We start from the raw sequence: 26,914 nt of genomic DNA, 5'->3' as shown, positions 1-26,914 counted from the left end.
ACCTTCAACAACCTACTTGCGGGAAGCTAAGCACATTTTTACGACAAGTTCAGTTTTGTATGAATGCCAACTTTTGCGTGAAAATTAGAGCACAAATGTTTTGGGGTATATTTTGAATGTACGCAATGTTTATAAATGAGGCCCTAGACTTTCATAGCTTCACTTATTCCAGCTGAAACTATTTCCCCAGCAAATAAGATCAACTACTCAAAAAGTTACACAAACTTTATACAAACTAAGTATATACAAATGATCTCTTAAGTTATCGGGAAAGCTGGTTGAGGATGCCCTTCCAAGGTGTTTGTTGTCTTCTTTACGACCCTCCCACATGATGTGGTTCGAGGACACTTCCAGGAGGCGGAGCCGGTGCACAGCTCTGGGAAGAGGTTGTCTTGGAGACAGTTGCCAGACAGCTGAGTGAGTCTGACTTGCAGTTTGGGGGAGAGGGAGGAGGCTTGTAGGCTGAGACCACACACTGACACGAAGGGACTGCCGTCCTGCACCTCAAACAGACGAAACACATGCTTGTTCTCCTCTGGACACACGACACACATCACACACAGAAACACACATAGAAGTACTGTGTTCTCCTGGACTGGCCATTGATGAATGAGTTCTCTGTGTAGAGCCCCACAGTGGAGGTGTCATAATACCCATAAAACCTAGCTGTCAAACAGTGAAATGGTTCCAATAGTTTTTCAGCTATTCATTTTTTTCCATAGGGGATTTTAGGAAGAATACAAATAAGGGCTGTGTTTTGTGTAAGCTTACCCTGGCGTGACGTTTTGATAAAAATGTTTTTTTTATCTCTCTTAGACAAGATAACATTCATTAATATATTAAGCTCCATTTCGGCTCAGATTCAAAAATGCTAATTTGCATCAAAGTAGACATCATGTAAAACTACAAATCCCTACAAGCTCCTGCACATCATCTCTAGCTGACACCTTTGCTAACAGGTATTGTGTCAATTTAAAATTGTGTTAATTTAGAATTTGCCCAAGACAGTTCACAGAATTGTCCAATTAAAGAAATGTATCCAATTGATGAATTACTACATTTCACTAACATTAGCTAGTCAATCCAGAGATCCATACCTTTGCCTCATTTAGGCAGTCTCGTCCAGATCATCATGGCATGTATAGTTCTTTATGATAGCCACATTGGCAGCTAATTAGTATTTCATTTTTTGGGGGTAAGTAAATACAGGGGCTAAATACAGGAGAATATATTGATAAGTCACCTTGTCCTGGAGATATTTACACGGTTATGAAAGTGTCAAGCCAGGGTAAGCCTACATAAAACACAGCCCTTATTTCATGTGTTTCTAAAATTCCCTATAGGAAAAATGAATGGTGGAAAAACAATTGGAAGAAATACCCTGTTTGACCACTAGGTTTTATGGGTATTACAACTCTGTGGTACTGTATCAAACAGCTGGCTGTCCTGCAGAGCTTCAAAGGGTGCAGAGTAGAGTAGAAACATTTAAAGAAATGTAGAACAGTTAATGTCATTACAGTAACAGACATTTATATGGAAATTAATCTGATTTTAACCTGAAAAACAGTGTGTGAGTGAGATGATGTATCCACATGTACCAGGTATAAACATCAGTGAAACTAAATTTGACACATTGAATATACAGCAGGGTTGGGATCAATTCCATTTTAATTCCTGTCAATTCAGGAAGTACACTGAAATTCCAATTCCAAAAACCCTGCTATACAGGCCAAATATTATTGCTCTGGGATTTGCTCTTTGCTTTCTGTAGTTCTGTGGGGAAACAGAGGGAAATATGTTGTGTATGATACGAGTGTGTGTACAAATGCCAATACGCTGAATGTCTTGCTATGATATTGTTTGGTCAACAACAACAGCAACCAGACAATCATAATAAAGAATGTTCTGGGGACTATTCATTAGTCGGTTTCCGTTACGTAACCTTTGGTCTGTTGCAAAACGTCCAGCTCATTCATTAAAGGAGTGATAACAGGGTTGGGATTAAGTGTTGAGGGGGATCAGATGAAATGGAAGATTCCTGGTGTCTGTGACGCCAGCCGTTTCGGTGTGATGCAGACCCGGTGGAGAGTGTGGTGAAACGGAGAAGGCATTGTCTGTCCTGCTGAGTTTTGATGCAGACTCTTTGCCCACCAAGGTGAAGTTAGGATGTGTTAGTTATCCCGTGGGAGCTTTTGTTCCTAAAATACTAATGTGTTTTAAGTGCCAAGTTTATGGTCATGTTGCAGCAGTGTGTAGGAGGGAGATTCCTAGATGGAATGTGTAGTATCGGTGAAGAACGTTGTGTGTGTAAACTGTGGGGGTGCCCATGGGGCTGAGATCGGAGGTGTCCGGTGAGAGAAAGGCAGGTTGAGGTTTCCAGGGTCAGTAGTACAGATTCATATGCTGTCGTATGCTGAAGCAGTGAAGAGAGGGCTAGAGGAAGATGGGTACAGGGTGAAGGATCCTATGAGGATTCCTGTGAGTAGCCAGAGACCAATAGAGAGGGATGGGAATAATATGTGCTTCAGTAAGGTGGGTTTCTTAGCATTCATATCCGTGGTTGACAACTGTACTGCAGAAATAGAATGCAAGTCACAGAAAAAAGAGGTTGTGGTGGCAGTTGCAGTTGCAGAGACGTAATTGGGATTGCAAGGTTTTACTGCAGAGGATTTGCAGGGGGTGTTAAGTGGTAGTGTTCTGTCCTGCCAGACCTTTGGCCTGGAGTAGGATTAGAAAGGGTTAAATAGTGGAATGTTTTTTTTTGTGAAGGCTAATAGTGTAGGGTATTTTCCTTTTTCCCAATTCTGTATTATCCGAAGTTAATGTAGGTAGGCCGTGACTGGCTTCACTCTCCAGTACAGTAGGTGGGGATGCATGCACCTAAATTGTGGACGTGATCCGCCAACCCAATCCCAAAGAACAAGAAGAACTCATTCATTGCGAGATCGAAGTAAGTGAACAACTTACGTTTTATCTCCCGGGCAGCGCTCATCTTGTCCCGTCAAAGTGTAGGCAGACCTGACAACCAAAAATAAATTGAAGATCTGCGAGCTAGCTATCTTTGACTGTAGCCTGGCTAACGATGAAGTGATTGTGAAGACACTAGTTAGCCAGCTAACGTTTTTCTTGTCTGTCTGCTATTAGACTTTACTGTCTAGCTACCTCATTATCCTATTTCTACACTTCATCTTATTCTTGGTCGTGATCCATAGTTCCCATATTATCCGATTATTAAAATTGAACCAGTTCTGTAGCTAAAATAACTTGTTATCCTCTCCATAACTTTCCATAAAGCCCAGCCAATGTTTACACCAATGACTGCTTTGGACGTTGTTTATTTGCTGATGACCTGGCGCTTGAACGTGACGTAAAAGTCCAAGCACATTGAGGAGTCCTTCTTGTTAAGGGAAAATATGAACACCCAATGTAAAGTGTTGGTCCCGTGTTTCATGAGCTGAAAAAAAATACTGACAAAATCGTATTTCTCTCAAAATATGTGGACACATTTGTTTACATCCCTGTTAGTGACCATTTATCCTTTGCCAAGATAATACATCCAACTGGTGTGGCATATCAAGAAACTGATTAAAGAGAATGATCATTACACAGGTGCACCTTGTGCTGGGGACAAAAAATGCCACTCTAAAATGTACAGTTTTGTCACAAAACAATGCCACAGTAGTCTCAAGTTTTGAGGGTGCATGCAATTTCTGACTGCAGGAATGTCCACCTGAGCTGTTGCCAGAGCATTGAATGTTAATGTCTCTACCATATGCCGCCTCCAAAGTTGTTTTACAGAATTTGGCACCATGTCCAACTGGCCTCACAACCATGGATCACATGTAACCACGCCAGCCCAGGACCTCCACACCAGGCTTCTTCACCTGCGGGATCTTCTTAGACCAGCCACCGGACAGCTGATGAAATTGTGGGTTTGCACAACTGAATAATTTCTGCACAAACTGTCAGAAACCGTCTCAGGTAAGCTCATCTGCATGCTTTTCGTCCTCTCCAGGGTCTCGACCTGACTGCAGTTCGGTGTTGTAACTGACTTTAGTGGGCAAATGCTCACCTTCGATTGCTACTTGCACGCTGGAGAAGTGTGCTCTTCAGGAATGAATCCCGGTTCCAACTGTACAGGGCAGATATCGTTTTGCTGATGTCAACATTGTGAACAGAGTGCCCCATGGTGGCGGTGGGATTATGGTATTAGCAGGCATAAACTACAGATAACAAATAAAATTGCATTTTACCGACTGCAATTTCAATACACAGAGATACCGTGACGAGATCTTAAGGCCCATTGTCGTGCCATTCAAACGCTTCCATCACCTCATGTTTCAGCATGATAATGCATGGCGCCATGTCGCAAGGATCTGTCCACAATTCCTGGAAGTCGACATGTCACCCATTGAGCATGTTTGGGATGCTCTGGATCAACGTGTACTGCAGTGTGTTTCAGTTCCCTCCAATATCCAGCAACTTTGCACAGCCATTGAAGAGGAGTGGGACAACATTCTACAGGCCGTAATCAACAGCCTGATCAACTCTATGCGAAGGAGATGTGTCGTGCTGCATGAGGCAAATGGTGATCACATCAGAAATTGACTGGTTTTCTGATCCAAGTGCCTATCTTTTTTTTTTACAGTGTTTGTGACCAACAGGTGCATATCTGTATTCCCAGCCTTGTGAAATCCATAGATTAGGGCCTAATGAATTTACTTAAATTGACTGATTTCCTTATATGAACAATAACTCAGTAAAATTGTTGAAATTGGTCTGATTATTTTCAGTCTTCAGATAACATTCTAATGTTATATTGATAATTTACAGTAGCAGCGGGGGCTGGTGGGATGAACTATAGGAGGACAGGCTCATTGTAATGGCTGGAATAGAGTAAATGCAACAGTATCATATACATCAAAGATATGGAAACCACATTTTTGACTCCGTCCCATTAATTTTATTCCAGTCATTACAATGACCCCGTCCTCCTATAGATCCTCCCACCAGCTTCCACTGTACAGTAGGCAGTCATCATATGTTGGGATCAGTCAGAGTAATGAGCTATGTGATTGTTTTGCTATTGCTGTCCGTTCTCTTCAAATAGGTCGCCAAGAATACAACAAAATATCAAACATAAAAGATGCCTAATATTACTTACACCAATACTCAAATTGACCTCCCATGGAACTATACCAAATTCATGATCTTTCAAACATTCAAGATGACTTTATTTACAAGGCTGGATTGATGTGCTGTTGATTATCAACAACAACACAGAAAGAACGCGGTCTTTATAAAAGAATGGATAACATCAGCGTAGGCTAGTATACTCTCTATATGATTCATTCATATTATCAAGGCTACTATTTGTTGAAATAGGTTAATCCTATCTAATAGTGACCAATCTCTTTGTGTATGTAGGCTAATCCCACATATCTATGTTTGTGAAACTCAGGCTGAAGCCGTATTTTAGCAGCCCTTGAAGATGTCTCAGCAAAATAGCACTGATAGGCACACAGCTGAGGGACTTCATAGTCTTCCACATCAGGGACTGTGTGAACCAGATCCTGTATCTATCTCCCACCATTTACCTCCCAAACGATCACGCTGCATCATTATGAGAATTGGTCTGGGCGGTACAGAGCAGAGTAGAGCAACAGGGCAGAGCGAATGAGCCACATCCGCCACTGGAGGGATCAAATCTGTGCCATCTGATGCTCAGGGATTTATAGGTTTAGTCAAAATTGCTTTTGCCCACTGTGGAGATTAAGCACCGTGGGATGTTTGTTGGTCAGGCCAGAGCTGCTGCTTCTTCCCCGGCCCCGATGTGGTTCTGCTGAAGACAATGTCCCAGGACCCACGAAGAAAGGTTTTAGCCCTGGTAGGGTGTGGAATTTGACTGGAGTTTGAGTGGTCTACTGGGGTATGTGCACCATGCAGGTGGATACTGTGTTGGTGCTGTTCTGCGTCTGCCTCATGGGGGTTTCTGGGAGATCAGCTCATCAAAGAGGTGACAAGCTGGAGACCTACAAACAGAGCAGGTAAATGCAAATTCCATCCCAGGATCTATACATAACATAGACTGGATGTATGGCATTGAATTTATCCTTTGATTGACATTTTATATCTAGACATGGGTTAAAATGTGAATCTGTATTGGTGATGGTAATGTTCTGTTGTCCTCACCTGTTCTGCTCCCCCACCAGGTGATTTCAGACTATTTCAGAAAGGGGATTTAGAGAGGGGGCCTATATTCCAGTATCTAATAATGTTCTATTGTTGGATGTTGTGGCTGTTGCTCCATGGGTGGCTGGACTGGATGTGGTGCTAATGGATGGAATGAATATCATTCTGATCAGTTTATGATACATATTTATGGAGCCCTAACTCAACCTAGCCTGGTCCTATCTGTTTTTGACATGTCAGCAACCACAGGAGGTGGCAAGACCGCACAAACAGACCTGGGACCAGGCTAGGGTCAACCAATACTTTGAAGTGCATACAGTTAACAACATATAGAACCAATTATGTGGAACTGATAGATTAAGTGGCAATGAGGCATACCGTATATGACATACAGTACAGTATGTTACAGCTGAATGGCACATCTACTACTTGCTTTTAACCTCTACAGGATCAATGTCTCTATACCGGGACGGTTGAGCTAATGTGATTAGCATGACAGTTGTAAATAGCAGCAAACTATCCAGGACATAGACATGTCTTATATGGGCAGAAAGCTTCAATTCTTTTTAATTTAACTGCACTGTCCGATTTACAGTAGCAATTACAGTGGAAAAATACCAGGCTATTGTTTGAGGAGATTGCACAACAACAAAAAACTTTTATCACGGCAACTGGTTTGATACATTCACCTCTGAAGGTAAATAATGTACTACATTCAGTAATCTTCCTCTGATTTGTCATCCTGAGGGTCCCAAAGATAAAATGTAGCATAGTTTTGTTTGATAAAATCTATTTTTATATTCAAATGTAGGAACTGGGTTCTCCAGTTTGAACCCCTGCTGTCTCTGGCTCCACACCCACCCCGCCCGGCCATCTAGATGTGTGATAGTTTGTGTATAAGCTAATGATCCATCATGTATGACATTCCTGGGAATGTGTAGACTTTTTGTATGTTCTCTATAGTTATGTACTTGAAAATGTATAAATTGACCAATTCGACACATTTGGGCAGACTTCATACAAAATACTGTCCAGTATTGCCATGCTTCACTGGATCAATCTGAAACTTTTCACACCCACTGCTTCCACCTAGTGGCCAAAATCTAAATTGCGCCTAAACAGCAATAATACATTATGGCCTTTCTCTTGCATTTCAAAGATGAAAATACAAAAAAGCGCATGTTTTTTTTCTTCGTGTTATCTTTTACCAGATGTGTTATATTCTCCTACATTCATTTAACATTTCCACAAGTTTCAAAGTGTTTCCTCTCAAATGGTATTAATAATATGCTTCAGGTCCTGAGCTACAGGCAGTTAGATTTGGGTATGTCATTTCAGGTGAAAATGTTAAAAAAAGAGTACGATCCTTAAGACCGACGATGTTGTCTCAATGTTATAGCTTTAGGACAGTACATTTTCTAGCCGAGATATATTTAACCGCAAATACCATAACATGTTGTCTGGCCATATTGCCCACGGATTCATGAAAAATTTAAATATTATTTTAGATAACCTTTATTTTGACAGGGAGTCAATGCTGAGACCAAGGTCTCTTTTTCAGATGAGCCCTCTATAGCACCACAATACACATACAATAAATACATCAAACTACACCTTCATATAGACCTACACATTAAAATGCACATTATTATACACAACAATAATAACCTGCAAAATATGAAATATTCCTAAAATGTAAGAGCTCTCGAGTCCTACAGTACAATGCTAAAAACAGAACTGTGCACCTGTTAATCTCTAGTGAAGATGATAATGATTTTTCCCATCCAAACTGCAGGGTGCCTTTGGACTACTATCAGCTTTGAGTGATTTATACCTACTTAGTGCATTCCAAAGGCCCTTTCATTTCCTAATCCCACAAACCATGTCTCCTTTAGACACAATGTCACTCTCATGTGATCAGGGCTCTTTGATCTATTTTTACAATCGCTAGTGAAAGTCTACCCACCCCTTGCACAGTCTTAAAATGTATTCTAAAAAGGAATTCAAACATGATGTTCCTCTACCAATCTACACAACCTACTCCAGATGTTCAAAATGAAAGAAAAATTATAGAACATTTTAAAAATGTATTAAAAATGTATAAAAAATTTAAAAAACAATGATGTCTTGAATGATTGCATATGTCTTCAAACCTGAGTTAATATTTGGTGGAAGCACCTTTGGTTGCCATTATAGCTGTGAATAATTCCGAATAAGATTCTACCAACTTTGCACAACTCTTAGGGCAACATACATGTACTGTATATCCATCGTTCTTTGTCAGAATTGCTTACGCTCATTGAATTTGGTTGGGAGTCATTAATGGACACCAATAGAATTAAACATTGTCTCTGATTTTCAAGCAAATTTAAGTCTGGACTGAGACTTGAACACTCAACACCTCTTGGAACACCATTCTGGTCTGTCTTTGGCATTAACATTTGTTGCATTGTGTTGATGAAAAATAAACCTCTATCCAATGGGTTAGGTTTTGAGAAGACTGAGGTGGGTTTTCCTTTAACAAAAAAATGTAATGTGTTAAGATATTCAATCACAATTATATTTTCAAGGAAAATTAAAAGTCCTTTATTTCAAAGTTACACATATTGTTGTAGATCACTACTTTTTCTCTCATGTAGATTGGAAATGTTATGGTCATGAACAGATGCCACACATTTTGTAACATTGGAACACAGTATATTGCTGTGAGTGAAACCAAAATGTTAGCGACACAACTTGAAACAGGCCCCATAAACATATAGGGCGACGGACTTGAACATGTGTTTATTTTCTCTCTTCAAAAAACAACAGGAGAACACAGTACATCAAAGCAGTAACAGACAGTCTTAGCTTAACAGACACTGATGGAAAACTAAACCCGACATCTCACCCCACAGTTGTTTCTCTAAAGTTCATATGAAAAGCATTCTCTGTCCTCTTGAATGGCATGAAAATAACAACAGTTAGTAGTACAATCAGCTTCTGAGAAACGCAACGTTTGGTTATGACTGGACTGCTGTGAATCCAGTCACGGAACTGGAGCAAACCGATATCCGGACAGAGCAATTCAAAAAATAATTGAGTTTAAATTGGCACCAGTGAACTGCGATGCACTTTCAACTGAGCTCTTCCTTGTTATGTGCCCTTAACAGGAGTTGATTAATGACCCTGTTGTTGACTCTGTTAGGCCAGAAAAGGCAGACAACTGTATAGCAACAGCAAAGCTATAGGAAGCCCCAAGGCAGTGTTCTACAGATAGACACACACACACACAGACAGACTTTTCTAGACTCTGGCCCTTGGAGGGGATTGGAGAGACATTTGTGCCAAGCGGATTATCAACCAGCTGCTGGGGAGGACAGAGAGGAATATCACCCATTACCCATCAGCCCACACCGGTTAGCGCCCAGCAGCGCTCTCTCTTGCTCTCTGTCTGATTGTCACGGTAGATAATATTGCTGTCTGCTCTTCTCCTCTCTCCATGCATGCCTGTGGGGCACTGTCACAGCATGCACTCACCCGCAGGCCACCCATTAATCCAGTTGAGGGTTTTTAGGGGAAAATCTATTTTTTAAATTATTTTTTATGTTTCTGCCGTGACCTGGATAACGCTATCAAAGCGACAAGCGTTCAGATGTAGGATCCCTTTGAGCATTGACAAGAGACGTTCTGAGCATTGACAAGAGACGTTCTCTTGAAATAGTGTTTTTCTGAATGCCCTCATGTCCTTCTTGTGTTTTGGGGATGAAAATGGTAACGAATCAGCCTGATTTGGCTCCTTGAGTCAAGTTGAGAGTAAAAGACACATTTCTGCTTTATAAAAAAACATGATAATGATAACAACAATTTCTACTGTCTTACACTGGTTGTTGCTTCTTTTCATTATTTATTTGTTGTTGTTGCTAAACTGCACAAAACTTGCTTTGTATTTCAGCCTGACAATGGTCTCAGTTAGATTAAAGGTTATCATTACAAGGTTACTTTATACTTATGTCGATGCTGTTATGCAGAGCAATGTACAGTAGTGAGTGCATGCATTTGAATTCATACTGGCCCCTTGAACCCTCAACTCTGGCATTGCAAGTGCCATGCGCTACCAACTGAGCCACTCCTGTGTCATTTATTGTATATCTATCACCTATACTGGAGTTCATCTTGCCATTTTGACCAGAAGCTGTTTGAAATCATTTTGTGATCTTTTCATTATGCCCAGGTTAATGTCACTATTCCTTTCCTAAAAACAATTTACAACGTTACAGGGCCTTTTTATTAAAAATGTTTGTTTGTTTTTTCATATGATTGTGTTTTTCTCTTCGTGTTTTATGGTTTCTTTTGATGTATAGTGTATTAATGTGTACTGTATATAGCTATGTATTGTGTAATTGATGTGTATATAGATATGTATAGTTTACTAGCTGTTGATTGATGTGTTCAAATATTTTTCATCAACAGATCCAGGAGAGAAACATCAAGAATGGATGATGGAGCAGCTCACAGCAAGACCGCAAGGTTAGAGTTCAATGTCATTGTACAAAACACTGATCTGCAAAAGTGGTTTGCCAACTTGAAGCATGACAGGAAAGGTTTTATCAATACATTTGATATTGTAAATATATCAAAGCTGATATTGTAAAATGCTACCGTACTTGACAGTGTACAACATGTCTTTGCCCATTGAAAAAAGAGATCCTCAACTTACAGCCTAACCCTAAAAAGACAACCTCTTTTCCTCACTACAGCCCAATCCTAAAACGAGGTCCAGACATGACAAAATCTCCCATGACAAAATCTGAGCAGCTCTTAAGAATAGATGACCATGACTTTACCATGAGACCAGCATTTGGAGGTAAGACTTTACAGGAGTCATATAATGTGTATATTTCTACCTAGTAAAATCATCAGATTTAGTATGTGAAAAACATGCTCCACATAAGCTTTGTACCTACCCTGCATCAACACGAATTACTTTGATGGTAATGCACAAATGGTCTTATCAGCTCAGCCCTCTAGAAGCCCTAATGACACCAATAACATGGCAAGCTGTATATTGTCATGCTAGTACAGATGTTGGATCTTATTAATTTGATCACTCTTTTGTTGCTAAGAATTTTCATGAACCCCTACAAAAAATGTCCATTCATTATAATCCACATAATAATTCACATTTCCTGTTGCTGCCGGACTATTTTCCTGCTGTAGCAAACTGTCTCAAATTAAGATCCTATATTTGTACTCTTTCTTTTAACACGGATGTTGACAGAGTGTTTGTGGTTTCATGGTCATCGTACAGGGGATTTACTGTTGTGGGATTACAGGACATATCCCACTGGGCACACACTGGTTGAATCAAAGTTGTTTAAAAATAATTTGTCAACATATTTTGATGTGGAACCAGTGTGAAAAATACATTGGATTTTTAAAAGTAATCAACCAGTTCTGTTTTCATTTCATTTCAACCAGCGTTTTAATCATTGAAATTAGGGTAAAACTAAAATGTAAATACATTGATTTACATAAATCTTCTGTAATTTCAACATAATAATTGGATCTATGCATTTGTTGAAATTTCACATGGAAACGTTCAAAATCTTTTCATCCTATATTCAATATACACTGATTATACAAAACATGCTCTTTCCATGACATAGATTGACCAGTTGAATCCAGGTGAAAGCTATGATCCCTTATTGACGTCAATTGTTAAATCCATTTCAATCAGTGTAGATGAAGGGGAGGAGACAGTTAAAGAATCATTTTAAAGCCATGAGACAGTTGAGACATGGATTGTGTATGTATGCCATTCAGAGGGTGAATGGGCGAGACACAAAATGTAAGTGCCTTCAAACAGGGTATGGTAGTAGTTGCCAGATGCACCAGTTTGTGTCAAGAACTGCAACGCTGCTGGGTTTTTCATGGGGGGTATACTCTATGTATATTGCGGGGTTGAACTTATGTAACATTTTATATTTGATTAGACATAGTTGATTTTATCTTGTTTCAATGTTGATAGCAAAATAATGTTTGAATCAAAGTAATTGTTTCAACGTAATGCCATCAACCTAAATAAAGAGATATGCTGAATCGCATCTCCGAGCTGACAAGGTAAAAAATCTGTTTTTCTGCCCCCGGGCAAGGCAGTTAACCCACTGTTCCCTCGGCGCTCGAAGACACGGAAGACACATTTCAGTTGAATGCATTCAGTTGTACAACTGACTAGGTATCCCCCTTTTGAAATAAAATATTAAGCCAAAATTACTGCCTGAACAGTGACTCCTACTGGTATATGAGCGGTAATGCACTTCGGTGAGAACAAATCACATTCCAGATACCTACCTCTACATGCCCTGTTTGGCTTTGGAAGTAAGCTGTGAACATTTCTGCCAAGCTATCACGTCAACACACTAGATACATCAGCTTCCATACTCATTCGCGTAAATCACATTGAATAGTTGAAAGTAACTCTTCTAACTTTTCTTACTTCACAAGCTGTATGTGAAAGTACATTTGGAGTGAGGTTGGGTTTATGTAGGCTACATTGAAATCTGATTTGCCCAACAGAGGACACCATCATTTCAACGTGTAGTTAGGTACGGTATATTATCATTCATCCATGGTTGATTGGATCCTAGTTACCATTAGCCCTATAAATAGGATGAATTCATAATATGAATAGAAAATGTTTACCTTAGGATATTGTCTTGTATGTGAAGGATGGTTGGCTGATTTCACATTTCGTCTACAAGTTATTAATATGTTGGATTCATGTCTCCATCTCAACCAAAAATCTAAGTTGAAGAATAGGACTAAATCAAATCAAACTTTATTTGAAGTGCATATAAAGTTTAATTTGATTTTGTGCTATTCTTTAACTTAGATTTTTGTTTGATATGGAGGTGTGAATCCAACAACATTAATAATTATTTTGTAGTCTAACTGGATATTGAATTGTCATTGTTCAGGCAGGAAGCGTTAGACTGTGGTTTGACATTTTCTTTCAATATACGTCTTTATTTAGGTTGATGGCATGACATACCATTTTACTATCATCATTGAAACACGGTTAAGTAACATACAATATGTCTAATCAAATATGAAATTCAAAATAGTTTAAATATACAGTATATTAAATACAGGATATTTTTTTATATTTTTTTATAACAACCTGTCAGTCCGGTTAAGTCAATGTATTTAAGTACAAGTTCTACCCTAATTTCAATGTTTACAATGCTGATTGAAATTAGATTAAATCAGTACTGGTTGATTGCTTTTCTGCAATCCAATGTATTTTCCATGTTGATTCCACATCACAATACGTTGACAAATTACATTGAAACAACGTTGATTCAAATAATGTGTGCCCAGTGGTCTCATGTGAAGGTTAAATGTACTTTTTGAGTTATTTACATGTTGGCAATCCATAATACCTTTAGGATGACCTTCTTAGTTCAAACATGGAGATACAATCATATTTGAGGCCAAATGACAAAATGTGTTTCAGAGCACCAACGCAAGCTCATGGATCAAGCAAAATGTGCATTGCTGTAGAATGCATGTGATATTCATTAACTAGAACAAGGGCCAAATATGTCTTTTTTTATGAATACATAAAAATAAACAGCTGTAAATGCAATCTGAGTCTAAAAAACATCACACTATGAATGACCCCTCTGGGCCTCCTTTAAAATGTATCCTATTAAGAAAGAAAATAGATCTAGGAAAGAGAGATTGGAAAGGCATCCAGATGTTTGCGGCTGCAACAACTGTGATCCATTGTGACCTAATTGTGTTCCTGTACTAAGGCGGATGATGGAGAGTGAAGGTTAAAACAGTTTAAAAAAAATACAATCCAGCCCGTCATGGCACAAGCAAATCCAGTTTATTGGCTGACAATGCAGCGCTGAATTTATTGTAGTGTATTTTTTGCATTAGGCTTATACTGACTGAATGAAACTACTGTATATTGTATTACACATAGTATAGTCACAATACATTACGTTATTTGTGATAGAATCAATGGTTAATGAAGCACTTGGCCAATGCTTTTGATACGGTAGACCATTCCATTCTTGTGGGCCAGCTAAGAAGTATTGGTGTCTCTAAGGGGTCTTTGGCCTGGTTTGATAATTACCTCTCTCAAAGAGTACAGTGTATAAAGTCAGAAAATCTGCTGTCTTAGCCACTGCCTGTCACCAAATCAAATCAAATGTTATTTGTCACATGCGCAGAACCTTACAGAGAAATGCTTACTTACAAGCCCTTAACCAACAATGCAGTTTAAAGTTCCTTGGTGTCCACATCACCAACAAACTAACATGGTCCAAGCACTCCATAGATCCCTAAAAAGGTAAGAGATAAGAATAACAAATAATTAAAGAGCAGCAGTAAATAACAATAGCGGGGCTATATACAGGGGGTACCGGTACAGAGTCAATGTGTCAATGTGTGGGGGTCGGAGAACGAGCAGTTGCCATATCAGGCAGTGATGCAACCCGTCAGGATTGCAGCTGTAAAACATTGCCAAATCTTTTCCGTCTCCTGATGGGGAATAGGTTTTGTCATGCCCTCTTCATGACTGTCTTGGTGTGCTTGGACCATGTTAGTGTCTTGGTGATGTGGAAGCCAAGGAACTTGAAGCTCTCAACCTGCTCTATTACAGCCCTGTCAATGAGAATGGGGGCGTGCTCAGTCCTCCTTTTCCTGTAGTCCACAATCATCTGCTTTGCCTTGAACACATTGAGGGAGAGGTTGTTGTCCTTGCACCACACAGTCAGGTCTCTGACCTCCTCCCTATAGGCTGTCGGTGATCAGCAAACTTAATGATGGTGTTGGAGTCGTGCCTGGCTGTGCAGTCATGAGTGAACAGGGAGTACAGGAGGGGACTGAGCACGCACCCCTGAGGGGACCCCGTGTTGAGCATCAGCGTGGTAAATGTGTTGCTTCCTACCCTTACCACCTGGGGGCGGTCAGTCAGGAAGTCAAGGATCCAGTTGCAGAGGGAGGTGTTTAGTCCCAGGGTCCATAGCTTAGCGATGAGCTGTGAGGGCACTATGGTGTTGAATGCTGAGCTGTGGTCAGTGAAGTGCAATATAGATTGCATCATCTGTAGATATGTTGGTACGGTATGCAAATTGGAGTGTGTCCAGGGTTTCTGGGATAATGGTGTTGATGTGAGCCATGACGAGCCTTTCAAAGCATTTCATGGCTACAGACATGAGTGCTACGGGTCAGTAGTCATTTAGGGAGGTTACTTTATTGTTCTTGGGCACAGGGACTATGGTGGTCTGCTTGAAACCTGTTGGTATTACAGACTCAGACAGGGAGAAGTAGTGCTTCCCTTTGTGGTCTAATAGTTTGCAAGCCCTGCCACAGCCGGCGAGCGTCGGAGCCGGTGTAGTTAGATTTAACCTTAGTCCTGTATTGATGCTTTGCCTGTTTTGATGGTTCATCGGAGGGCATAGCGGGATTTATTATCAGCTTCCTGGTTAGAGTCCCGCTCCTTGAAAGCGGCAGCTCTACCCGTAAGATCAGTGCGAATGTTGCCTATAATCCATGGCTTCTGGTTGGGGTATGTATGTATAGTCACTGTGGGGATGACATCCTCAATGCACTTATTGATAAAGCCAGTGACTGATGTGGTGTACTCCTCAATGCCATCGGAAGAATCCCGGAACATATTCCAGTCTGTGTTAGCATAGCAGTCATTGGGAGTACCCCAAGGCTCAATTTAGGCCTCACGCTCTTCACACTTTACATCAGCAACATAGCTCAGGCAGTAAGAAGCTCTCGCATCCATTTATATGCAGATGATACAGTCTTATACTCAGCTGGCCCCTCCCCGGATTTTGTGTTAAATGCTCTACAACAAAGCTTTCTTAGTGTCCAACAAGCTTTCTCTACCCTTAACCTTGTTCTGAACACCTCCAAAAACAAAGGTCATGTGGTTTGGTAAGAAGAATGACCTTCTCCCCACAGGTGTGATTACTACCTCCGAGGGCTTAGAGCTTGAGGTTGTCACCTCATACAAGTACTTCGGAGTATGGCTAGATGGTACACTGTCCTTCTCTCATCACATATCAAAGCTGCAGGCTAAAGTTAAATCTAGACTTGGTTTCCTCTTTCGTAATCGCTCCTCTTTCACCCTAGCTGCCAAACTAACCCTAATTCAGATGACCATCCTACCAATGCTAGATTACGGAGACATAATTTATAGATCGGCAGGTAAGGGTGCTCTCGAGCGACTAGATGTTCTTTACCATTCAGCCATCAGATTTACCTACAATGCTCCTTATAGGACAAATCACATTTATTTTTAAAGCCCTTCTTACATCAGCTGATATCTCAAAGTGCTGTACAGAAACCCAGCCTAAAACCCCAAACAGCAAGCAATGCAGATGTAGAAGCACGGTGACAAGGAAAAACTCTCTAGAAAGGCCAGAACCTAGGAAGAAACCTAGAGAGGAACCAGGCTAATAGGGGTGGCCGGGTGGAGACTATAACAGAACATGGCCAAAATGTTCAAATGTTCATAGATGACCAGCAGGGTCAAATAATAATAATCAGTGGTTGTAGAGGGTGCAACCGGTCAGCACCTCAGGAGTAAATGTCAGTTGGCTTTTCATAGCCGATCATTCAGAGTATCTCTACCGCCTCCGCTGTCTCTAGAGAGTTGAAAACAGCAGGTCTGGGACAGGTAGCACATCCGGGGAACAGGTCAGGACGTATCCCCCAGACAAGGACACACAGGCAGGATATAACCCCATACCACATTGCCAAAGCACAGCCTCCACAACACTAGAGGGATATCTTCAACCACCAATTTACCATCCTGAGACAAGGCCGAGTATAGCCCACAAAGATCTCTGCCACAGCACAACCCAAGGGTGCGCCAACCCAGACAGGAAGATCACGTCAGTGACTCAACCCACTCAAGTGACGCACCCCTCCTAAGGACGGCATGGAAGAGCACCAGTAAGCCAGTGACTCAGCCCCTGTAATAGGTTTAGAGGCAGAGAATCCCAGTGGAGAGAGGGGAACCGGCCAGGCAGAGACAACAAGGGCGGTTCTTTGCTCCAGTGCCTTTCCGTTCACCTTCACACTCCTGGGTCAGACTATACTCAATCGTAGGACCTACTGAAGAGATTAGTCTTCAGTAAAGACTTAAAGGTTGAGACCGAGTCTGCAGGGTAGGCAGACCATTCCATAAAAATGTAGCTCTATAGGAGAAAGCCCTGCCTCCAGCTGTTGGCTTAGAATTTCTAGGGACAGTTAGGAGGCCTGCGTCTTGTGACCGTAGCGTGTGTAGGTATGTACGGCAGGACCAAATAAAAAAGATGGGTAGGAGCAAGCCCATGTAATGCTTTGTAGGTTAGCAGTAAAACCTTGAAATCAGTCATTACCTTAACAGGAAGCCAGTGTAGAGAGGCTAGCACTGGAGTAATAGGATCAGATTTCTTGGTTCTAGTCAAAATTCTAGCAGCCGTGTTTAGCACTAACTGAAGTTTATTTAGAGCTTTATCCGGGTAGCCAGAAAGTAGAGCATTCCACCCTTACCATCACTGCATCACTGCACTCTATACTCCTCTGTAAACTGGTCATCTCTGTGTACCTGTCGCAAGACCCACTGGTTGATGCTCATTTATAAAGCCTCTTAGGCCTCACTCCCACCTATCTGAGATATCTACTGCAGCCCTCATCCTCCAAGTACAACATCCGTTCTGCCAGTCACATTCTGTTCAAGGTCCCCAAAGCACACACATCCCTGGGTCGCTCGTCTTTTCATTTCGCTGCAGCTAGCGACTGGAACGAGCTGCAACAAACACTCAAACTGGACAGTTTTATCTCAATCTCTTCATTCACTCAATCATGGGCACTCTTAATGACAGTTGTGGCTGCTTTGCATGATGTACTGTTGTCTCTACCTTCTTACCCTTTGTGCTGTTGTCTGTGCCCAATAATGTTTGTACCATGTTTTGTGCTGATACCATGATGTGTTGCTACCATGTTGTTGTCATGTTGTGTTGCTACCTTGGTGTGTTGTGTGTTGCTGACTTGCTATGTTGTTGTCTTAGGTCTCTCATTATGTAGTGTTGTGTTGTCTGTCTTGTCGTGATGTGTGTTTTGTTCTATATTTAAATCCCCGCAGGAGGCCTTTTGCCTTTTTTTGCCATCACTAAATAATCATTTGTTCTTAACTGACTTGTCTAGTTAAATAAAGGTTAAATAAAATGCATTTAATTAAATTAAAGTATCCATTATAGCAATGAAGGAAATGAAGGATAAATGGTACTGCACTTGTAATTACATGTTTAAATAGGTTTTTGAACAGAGGTCCAGGATAGTCAAATAATTCTGAAAATCTAACCTCTCATTGAAATGTCTATCAATGCAATTTAATTTAATTACAGGACCCCCTATTCCAGTTGGGGTAGATGTTCAGGTTGAAAGTCTGGACACAATCTCTGAAGTGGATATGGTGAGTGGGATTTCAGTATCTTTACACAGTGAAGGGTAATCTTTCCTAACCTGGTGGAACGAGACTGATCGCGCGATAGCTCACATTCTGTTTGTGAAACAGAAACGTGAGCACAGCCATCAGTCTGCTTGACCAGGCAAAATCTTTTCCCCAAATTTTTAAATAAGTATTCCACCATCTAGAAAAATGCTTTCAACCAGAGAAGCCTTTCATTAATATTACATAATGACAAAAGATGAAGTATACTCAACTCAGATACTGTACCTCACATGTAGAATCCTCCAAACACATACAGTACCTATGTTGCATCCAAATAGCATATTCATCAATAGGCATGATTGTCCTACAGCACTCCCACCACCACCACCACTACCAACACCACCAACACCACTACCACCACTCCCACCCCCACCACCGCTACCACCACCACCACCAACACCACCACCACCACCAACAACACTACCGCCACCAACACAGCCACCACCACCAACACAGCCACCACCGCCACACCCAACACCACCACCCCCACCATAATCTCTCCCACCACCAACACCCCCACTCCCACCACCCCCACCAACCTGCTGTGTTGTTTCAGGACTTCACCATGACCCTGTACCTGAGGCACTACTGGAAGGACGAGCGCCTGTCCTTCACCAGTACCAATAACCAGAGCATGACCTTTGACAGCAGGCTGGCCAAGAAGATCTGGGTTCCTGACATGTTCTTCGTCCACTCCAAGAGGTCCTTCATCCATGACACCACCACGGACAACGTCATGCTGAGGGTGTACCCTGACGGCAACGTGCTTTACAGTCTGAGGTAGCTCCACAGTGTTACGGCCCTGCTACACTATAGCCATCGGGCATCCAGCATTGCCAGGAGCCATCAGCCATTGAGGAAATACTTCCTTTGAAATCAATGAAAGCTGCTGTACTGCCTGTGTTGCGCACAAATTGCATCACGTCCAAAGGGGGCATCCAAGCTTAAGAATTGCAGAGGTTCAATTTTCGAATGTTCATTCTTTCTTGTGAATTGAAATAATGAGAAATAAAAACATGCTCTGATATTTACAACTTCGCGAAGAAAGTTAATCTGTGTCGTTTACAGTGGGTGCAAATAATGCATTGTGTGCAGAACAAGCAAGGAGGTAGGAAAAGCCAAGCACAAGCTAGCGAGATCCTATTGGTATGTTGTAGCATGTGTTCTTAATGGAGCTTTCTCTGCACCACTAATTGTAGAACCAGTGACCATTATTTTTTACCTGACTATTGTTTCTGGCGTTATCCCTAAGATCTGGAAAGCGGCTCATGTCCTCACCTTACATAAAGGTGGAGATCCTTCTGACTTAGATAACTACGGTCCAATTTCCAAATTCTTGCCTTTCCAAAGTTTTAGAATCTCTGACTAACTTTTCCCTAAGAACTTTTTTAAACTTCTCACTCTGTTCTTAATGTGCACAAATCCGGTTTTTGACCTGGACATAGCACGGTTTCAGCGGCTACACTTGTTTTAGATTATGTGTTAAACTGCTTGGATCATAAAAATCATTGTGCTGTCTTATTTATAGACCTTTCCAAGGCCTTCAATACCAATGACCATCACGTTCTTATTCAGAGGTTGACTGAAATAGGCCTGGATCAGGCTTCTTGCAAGTGGTTTGAAAAGTATCTGTCAGACAGGACTAAATGTGTGATCTTTGATAGCGTTAAGTCTAGTTTCCTGGTTATCACAAAAAGTGTACCAGAGGGGTCAGTACTCTTTATCATTGATATAAATTGATATAAATAATGTTGGTCTATCTGTTAAAACTTGTAATATTCATCTGAATGCAGACTACACTGTTATATATGCCATTGACCCAACTGCTGACCAGGCTATGTTAGAGCTGCAATCTGGTCTTGTTACTTTACAGAAAGCCCTGGTAGTTTAAAACTTGGACTTAATTCAGGCAAAACTAAATATATGTTTTTCTGTAGTCCTTCAATGTTTCAGATGGACTACATATGTATTCTATCAAGGCACAAGGCGAGACCCAGGTGCAGACACAGGAGGCAGATGGTTGGAGTCTTACAATGTTTATTAATCCAAAAAGGGGCAAGTAGGCAAGAATGGTCGCGTACAGGCAAAAGGTTGCAACCAGATCAGAGTCCAATAGGTACCGAAAAGCAGGCAGATTCAAGGTCAGGGCACGCAAGATGATCAGGCAGGCGGGAAAGTAGTCCAGAGTCAGGCAGTGGTTAAAACCGAGAAGACTAGCAAAGAGAATAGAAAAGGAGTACGGGGGAAAACACGCTAGTTGACTTGACTAAAGATACAAGACAAACTAGCACAGAGAGACAGGTAACACAGGGATAAATACACTGGGGAAAATAAGCGATACCTGGAGGGGGTGGAGACTATCACAGGGACAGGTGAAACAGATCAGGGCATGACATATTCATTGGATGGTTCTCCCATTGATCGGGTTCCCGCCTACAAATATCTGAGCATTTGGATTGACAAAGACTTCATGTTTAAAAAACATACTTTTGAACTAGTTAAAAAGCTAAGATTTAAAGTGGGCTTGTTTTTCCCTAAGTAGCAGAAAGCAGATTGCAGTCAACTTTCCTGCCAGTTCTTGATTATGATGACACCGTTTACCAGATTTCAGCAGCCACTACTCGTAAACCTTTGGATGCTGTAGTGCCATATGTTTTATCACTGGTGACAGGTTTAATACTCACCACTGCATTCTGTATCAAAAGGTTGGCTGATCCCCCATTAAAGTCCCATAGATCAATTAATTACTCCCTTTTTGTTTACAAAGCCCTACTACACAAGCTTACAACTTACCTAACTTCGTTGCTAATGTATAAAAGAATGAGCAACCTAACCCGCTCGCAGGATTTAACTCTTGAGGTCCCTCTGGTCTTGACCAATTTAGGTAAATCCTCTTTTAGTTTTAGTACCCTCCAGTGTTGGAATAACCTATAAAATTCCTTTCAAATTGATTCCTTGGTGCTACTAGGGCAGTTTAGTTGTTTCGATTGGTTGTAGTGGTTTATTTGTTAAAATAGTTGTGTTGAGGTTGTGCCTTGTGGTTATTTGTATTAATCTTGTTTTAATTGTAATGTAAATAGTTTTTCCTGTTATGAGAAAATGTTTGTACTCAGGGCACCATTGGGAATGCAACCATGGTCTCAATTGGGCTACCCTAAACAAATAAAAGTTAATAAAAATGTGAATATTTCTGTTATGGAACACCTCTGTGAAGTGTGCGTGTGTACAAATTGAATTTGGCATTGCACTCCTTTTAAAAAACAGCTTTTTAAAAACCTTTGGCAAAGCGTCAAGTGTATAAAACTATGTGCACTGGATTCGTAATATATTCTGGTTTTGGAAACATATATTTATTGAGATCAGATGTTTCATCGATGAGAAAATGTGCTAAATGTCGGGCCAGTTTTACCTACTTCCATCCTCTCCCACTGCCCATGACTGGTCTTCCTCTCACTACCATATTTGGTGGTGAGAAAACGTCTCTGTGTAGCATGTAGAATGTCACATTGACGCAACACTAATGGCAACGCAACGCGTACAATGGAGCTGCAGTGTTGCCACAGACAGAAGGGTAAACACAGACACATTACAGGGGCTATAAAGCTGAAGTATCTATGCTTGTGTTGCCCAACAGCCCCCACCCACTTCGCTTCCCTTCATTGAAAATGAATGGGGCTCAGTTGTTTCATCGCCCCCCCAATACACCGCTGATTCAAATAACCAACTCAAACTTTGATCATTTGAATCAGCCGTGTAGTGCTAAGCTGGGGGGAAAAAACTAAATGTGCACCCAGGGGGGTCCCAGGACTGAGTTTGGTAAATCCTGCTTAAAGGGGAACACCATAGCAAAAGGTTTTGCAACGGAACACGGAAACAAGCGTTTCTTATTGGACAGGTACCGATAGCACCCCGTTTCGGAACGTTTTTGTGCTAGCTGAACACCACCTTGGTTTGATAACTAACCCTCAAGGGTGTTGGATTTAGTGCTGAAATCATTTTCCAGTTGACTTATCGAGGCATATGAAGGAGGCCTATTTGTTGGACAGCAAAACAAAGCTATTGAACATGCTACTTAGTAATTATAAATGTCAGATCCTGTGTGTGCAACTCTCCTTGGTTGTTAAATTGGACAATGAGTTCATTGAATGGATGATATAAAGATAGATCTGGTAGTGCATGACATAATTTGTCTGAGAAAGTTAGGACCTTTTAGTGACAGCCCTTTAATGAGACAGGTGGACAACACAGTTGTAATCAGGACTGTATGACAAACATTTTCCGTTCCCTTGCCAGTGTTCTTCATTGAACAGATTTAATCAACACCAGTCCAATTGTAAACAAGACAGCCGCCAAATAGAGACCTCATGTAACCTTCAGAGACATCGGATATAACATTCTGTAGACTCCTAGCAATTAGACCTAGATCACCTACATGGAGTTGACATTGGAAAAGCAGTCTCAATCCTCAACAACAATGTTCTGTTAAATTATTTGAACTACAAATACTTTTTGTTAAAGGCCCGGTAGATTCAAAATTCTGTTTTCCTGTGTTTTGTACCATATTTGTACACCAGCTGATGAAACTAACACTTTCAAAGTATGAAAAATGTAATCAGTGTTATTTCTACATAGGACATTCTAATCAGCAGGTTTTGCACGGGTGGAGTTTTGGCTATATTGGTGATAAATCATCAAGCGTCATAAATGAATAGACCAATAACAAAGAGAGTTCCAAACTTCTCTCCCAATAAAAGCTAGTTTTCAGGTTACATATCACTCCCATCAGGCTCCTCCACTCTGGTGAATTGATCTCCACACCACAATCCTAACTGTGGTTAATGCACTGCTTTGGTGCCCTTTCCCGCTCTGCTCAGACCTAGCAAAAGTATAGCTTAATAAGAAATATTTTTTTGCTCAAAAGCTATTTTCTTTCTTTTTTACCATTATTATGAAGAGCCTTTACAATAAGGTACTTAATTGTTGCCCAGAAATTATTTGATATTGAGATAAAAACTTCTGATACCTGGCATTTTCTGTTTCATACCCTATTCAAGTGAGCTTATGATAGTCATACTGATCCATTTCAGCTACAGCTCAACATAAAGGCAACAAAAACAATCAAAGCAATTCACAATTATAATCATCACTTTGTATCCATATTCAATTCTGGTCAGGCATAAGTCAGGCTCTGATGCCACTTTTGTTCTCACAGAGTCACTGTCACGGCCATGTGCAACATGGACCTGAGTCGCTTCCCTCTAGACACACAGACCTGCTCGCTGGAAATAGAGAGCTGTGAGTGCACCTCTCAACTTTACTATTTACCTACACATCTCTGATGACATTTGATTATGTTTTTATCACATGATCAAAGATAAGCAATCATGATTATATGAGGTATTCATTGGGGTTTTTGAACATTCTCTCGTCAGATGCATACACGGACGATGATCTCATGCTGTACTGGAAGAAAGGCAACGAGTCACTGAACACAGATGAGAGGATATCTTTATCCCAGTTCCTTATCCAGAAGTTTCACACCACTACAAAACTGGCCTTCTATAGCAGTACAGGTAACCCTGAAGTCACAGATTGAGTAGATATTACAAAGACACTTATAGCCCATAGTTGTATTTACAAAGACGACCGTGGGCCACATTAAACTGCCTTGCTGGCCACATTTGGCCCGCTGGTCGTGAGTTTCAGACCCCTGCACTATGGGAATGGAAACAGGTGAAAAGGACTGGATCTGTGTAGAATATCAGCTGTGATGCTTTTTTCTTCTCAGGCTGGTACAACCGTCTGTACATCCACTTCACCCTGCGACGTCACGTCTTCTTCTTCCTGCTCCAGACCTACTTCCCAGCCACCCTCATGGTCATGCTGTCCTGGGTCTCCTTCTGGATTGACCGCCGGGCCGTCCCCGCTAGGGTCCCTTTGGGTAGGAAAGGCCTTTGCCAGAAGGACCAGGATGTTTTATTGGCTCTAGGCTAAATTGATATTTCCATGTTTTATTTGAGATATAGTACAGTCTTGGTGTCTTTCCAACAGTGATTGTAAAGATTGACATCAACTGTAAAAGATCAAGCCAAGACCTGGACTAAAAAGCTATTTCAATGGAGATCTGTCTGGGTAACTGTCTCTAATGTCTTTTGACTCTGTCCAGGTATCACCACAGTGCTCACCATGTCCACCATCATCACTGGAGTCAACGCCTCCATGCCCAGAGTGTCCTACATCAAAGCAGTGGACATCTACCTGTGGGTCAGTTTCGTGTTTGTCTTCCTCTCGGTCATAGAGTATGCCGCGGTCAACTACCTCTCTACCGTGCAGGAAAGGAAAGAGAGGAAACTAAGAGAGAGGGTACAGTTTATTTAATTTCATTTACATAAAATGTTGTTCTGCTTTTCTGTGTACTTTTATTTTTAGGACTACCTCTGGTGAACAACTTTGCATGCTGTATATTTCTCTATTTGCCAAATGTTGTGGCATGTGGAAATGAAACTGCATAAGATGCCTCAGGAGGAAATCAAATCAAATCAAATTGTATTTGTCACATACACATGGTTAGCAGATGTTAATGCGAGTGTAGCGAAATGCTTGTGCTTCTAGTTCCGACCATGCAGTAATATTTAACAAGTAATCTAACCTCACAATTTCAAAACAACTACCTTATACACACAAGTGTAAAGGAAGGAATAAGAATATGTACATAAAAATATATGGATGAGTGATGGCTGAACGGCATAGGCAAGATGCAGTAGATGGTATAGAGTACAGTATATACATATGAGATGAGTAATGTAGGGTATGTAAACATTATATAAAGTGGCATTGTTTAAAGTGTTAAAGTGGCTAGTGATACATTTATTACATGAATTTTTCCATTATTAAAGTGGCTAGAGTTGAGTCAGTATGTTGGCAGCAGCCACTCAATGTTAGTGATGGCTGTTTAACAGTCTGATGGCCTATTTTAACTCACACAGCCCCTGAAAACTTTTCCTGCCACGAACAACCTTGTTGAGAAGCCCTAAGCTCGAAAATGACTAAATACATTAGACATCAGTAGATTTAAAGCCACTTAAGTTTTGCCGTTTCAAAGTATTGTCCTTTAATTCAACCTTTTTCTTTTTTACACCCCGCTATCTGCAGTTGCCGTGTACATGTGGCATCGGAAACCCTGACGACGCCATGTGCGACCCCCAGATCACTGGTTACACCACCATGGACGTCAACAGCATAGGGAACTATGGCACCGCAGGGAACTATGGGATGCCGGAGAACGGAGGCAGGCAGGAGAGGATGTTTGCCCAGGTGGTTCTGGGGGATCCCCAGCTCACGGGCCAGGTAAAGAGGCCAGGCTATGTGAACATTTGGATAGACACCCATGCCATAGACAAGTACTCACGGATGGTCTTCCCTGGTTCCTACGTCCTGTTCAACATCATCTACTGGTCCATCTACTCCTAACGCCTGGCAAATGGGGAAGGACCATACTACCCTAACACATCCACATGCTGCAGTTAGAGCACAACATGTTCGATTTCATTAGGCACCAAACGGCACAAAATTGACTGAAACAGGGATCGACTACCTGAACTTGTCCAATAAGAAACACAAGTTTTTGTTTTTCAGGGCAAAACGTTTGCTACATTTTGCAACAGTATACCCTCGTGAATATGAAACAGAACACCACTGTAACTCCATTAACAGGGATAGCGGCCACGCAGAGAGAAAATATGTAATTGTTTCTGTTTTCAAGACAACAGACTGAGATATGGATTATAAATTGTGAGGTGAACATTGCCTTCTTGACCCAGCCTCTTAAATGGACCTATTCATGTACAGTGCATTCAGAAAGATGGACCTATTCATGTACAGTACAGTGCATTTGGAAAGTATTCAGACGCCTTGACTTTTTCCACATTTAGTTACATTACAGCCTTATTCTAAAATGAATTAAACATAGTTTTTTTTCTTTCTCAATCTACACACAATACCCCATAATGATAAAGCAAAAGCTGGTTTGTAGAAAATGTTGCAAATTGAAAACCTTTGACACCTTTGACAGCGATTACAGCCTCTATTTGGGGAGTTTCTCCCATTCTTCTCTGCAGATCCTCTCAAGCTCTGTCAGGTTGGATGGGGAGCGTCACGGCACAGCTATTTTCAGGTTTCTCCAGAGATGTTCAATCGGGTTCAAGTTCGGGC

At 41.1% G+C, this 26,914-nt stretch overlaps 1 protein-coding gene across 1 annotated transcript; it reads left to right on the top strand.

Moving 5' to 3' along the window:
• The first annotated feature begins 5,794 nt into the window (after window positions 1–5,794).
• On the top strand, window positions 5,795–26,619 carry LOC109893985 (gamma-aminobutyric acid receptor subunit rho-1-like). The gene is made up of 10 exons (XM_020487201.2): window positions 5,795–6,047; window positions 10,645–10,701; window positions 10,932–11,038; window positions 18,597–18,664; window positions 19,260–19,483; window positions 23,916–23,998; window positions 24,136–24,276; window positions 24,492–24,644; window positions 24,870–25,066; window positions 25,856–26,619. Exons 1-10 carry the CDS (start codon window positions 5,932–5,934, stop codon window positions 26,171–26,173), a joined length of 1,464 nt encoding a protein of 487 aa, XP_020342790.1. The 5' UTR covers window positions 5,795–5,931; the 3' UTR covers window positions 26,174–26,619.
• Window positions 26,620–26,914: the final 295 nt, after the last annotated feature.

This window comes from Oncorhynchus kisutch, linkage group LG7 (genome assembly GCF_002021735.2).
Source record: "Oncorhynchus kisutch isolate 150728-3 linkage group LG7, Okis_V2, whole genome shotgun sequence".
Taxonomy (NCBI): domain Eukaryota; kingdom Metazoa; phylum Chordata; class Actinopteri; order Salmoniformes; family Salmonidae; genus Oncorhynchus; species Oncorhynchus kisutch.
This window is presented reverse-complemented; position numbering and strand designations above follow the sequence as displayed.

Excerpts from the sequence above, each read along its gene's own strand:
- LOC109893985 (XM_020487201.2), top strand. The coding sequence starts at position 5,932 with ATGTGCACCATGCAGGTGGATACTGTGTTGGTGCTGTTCTGCGTCTGC. Across the intron at positions 10,702-10,931 it reads GCTCACAGCAAGACCGCAAG|CCCAATCCTAAAACGAGGTC; the intron begins GTTAGAGTTCAA and ends TCCTCACTACAG. Across the intron at positions 25,067-25,855 it reads AGAGGAAACTAAGAGAGAGG|TTGCCGTGTACATGTGGCAT; the intron begins GTACAGTTTATT and ends CGCTATCTGCAG.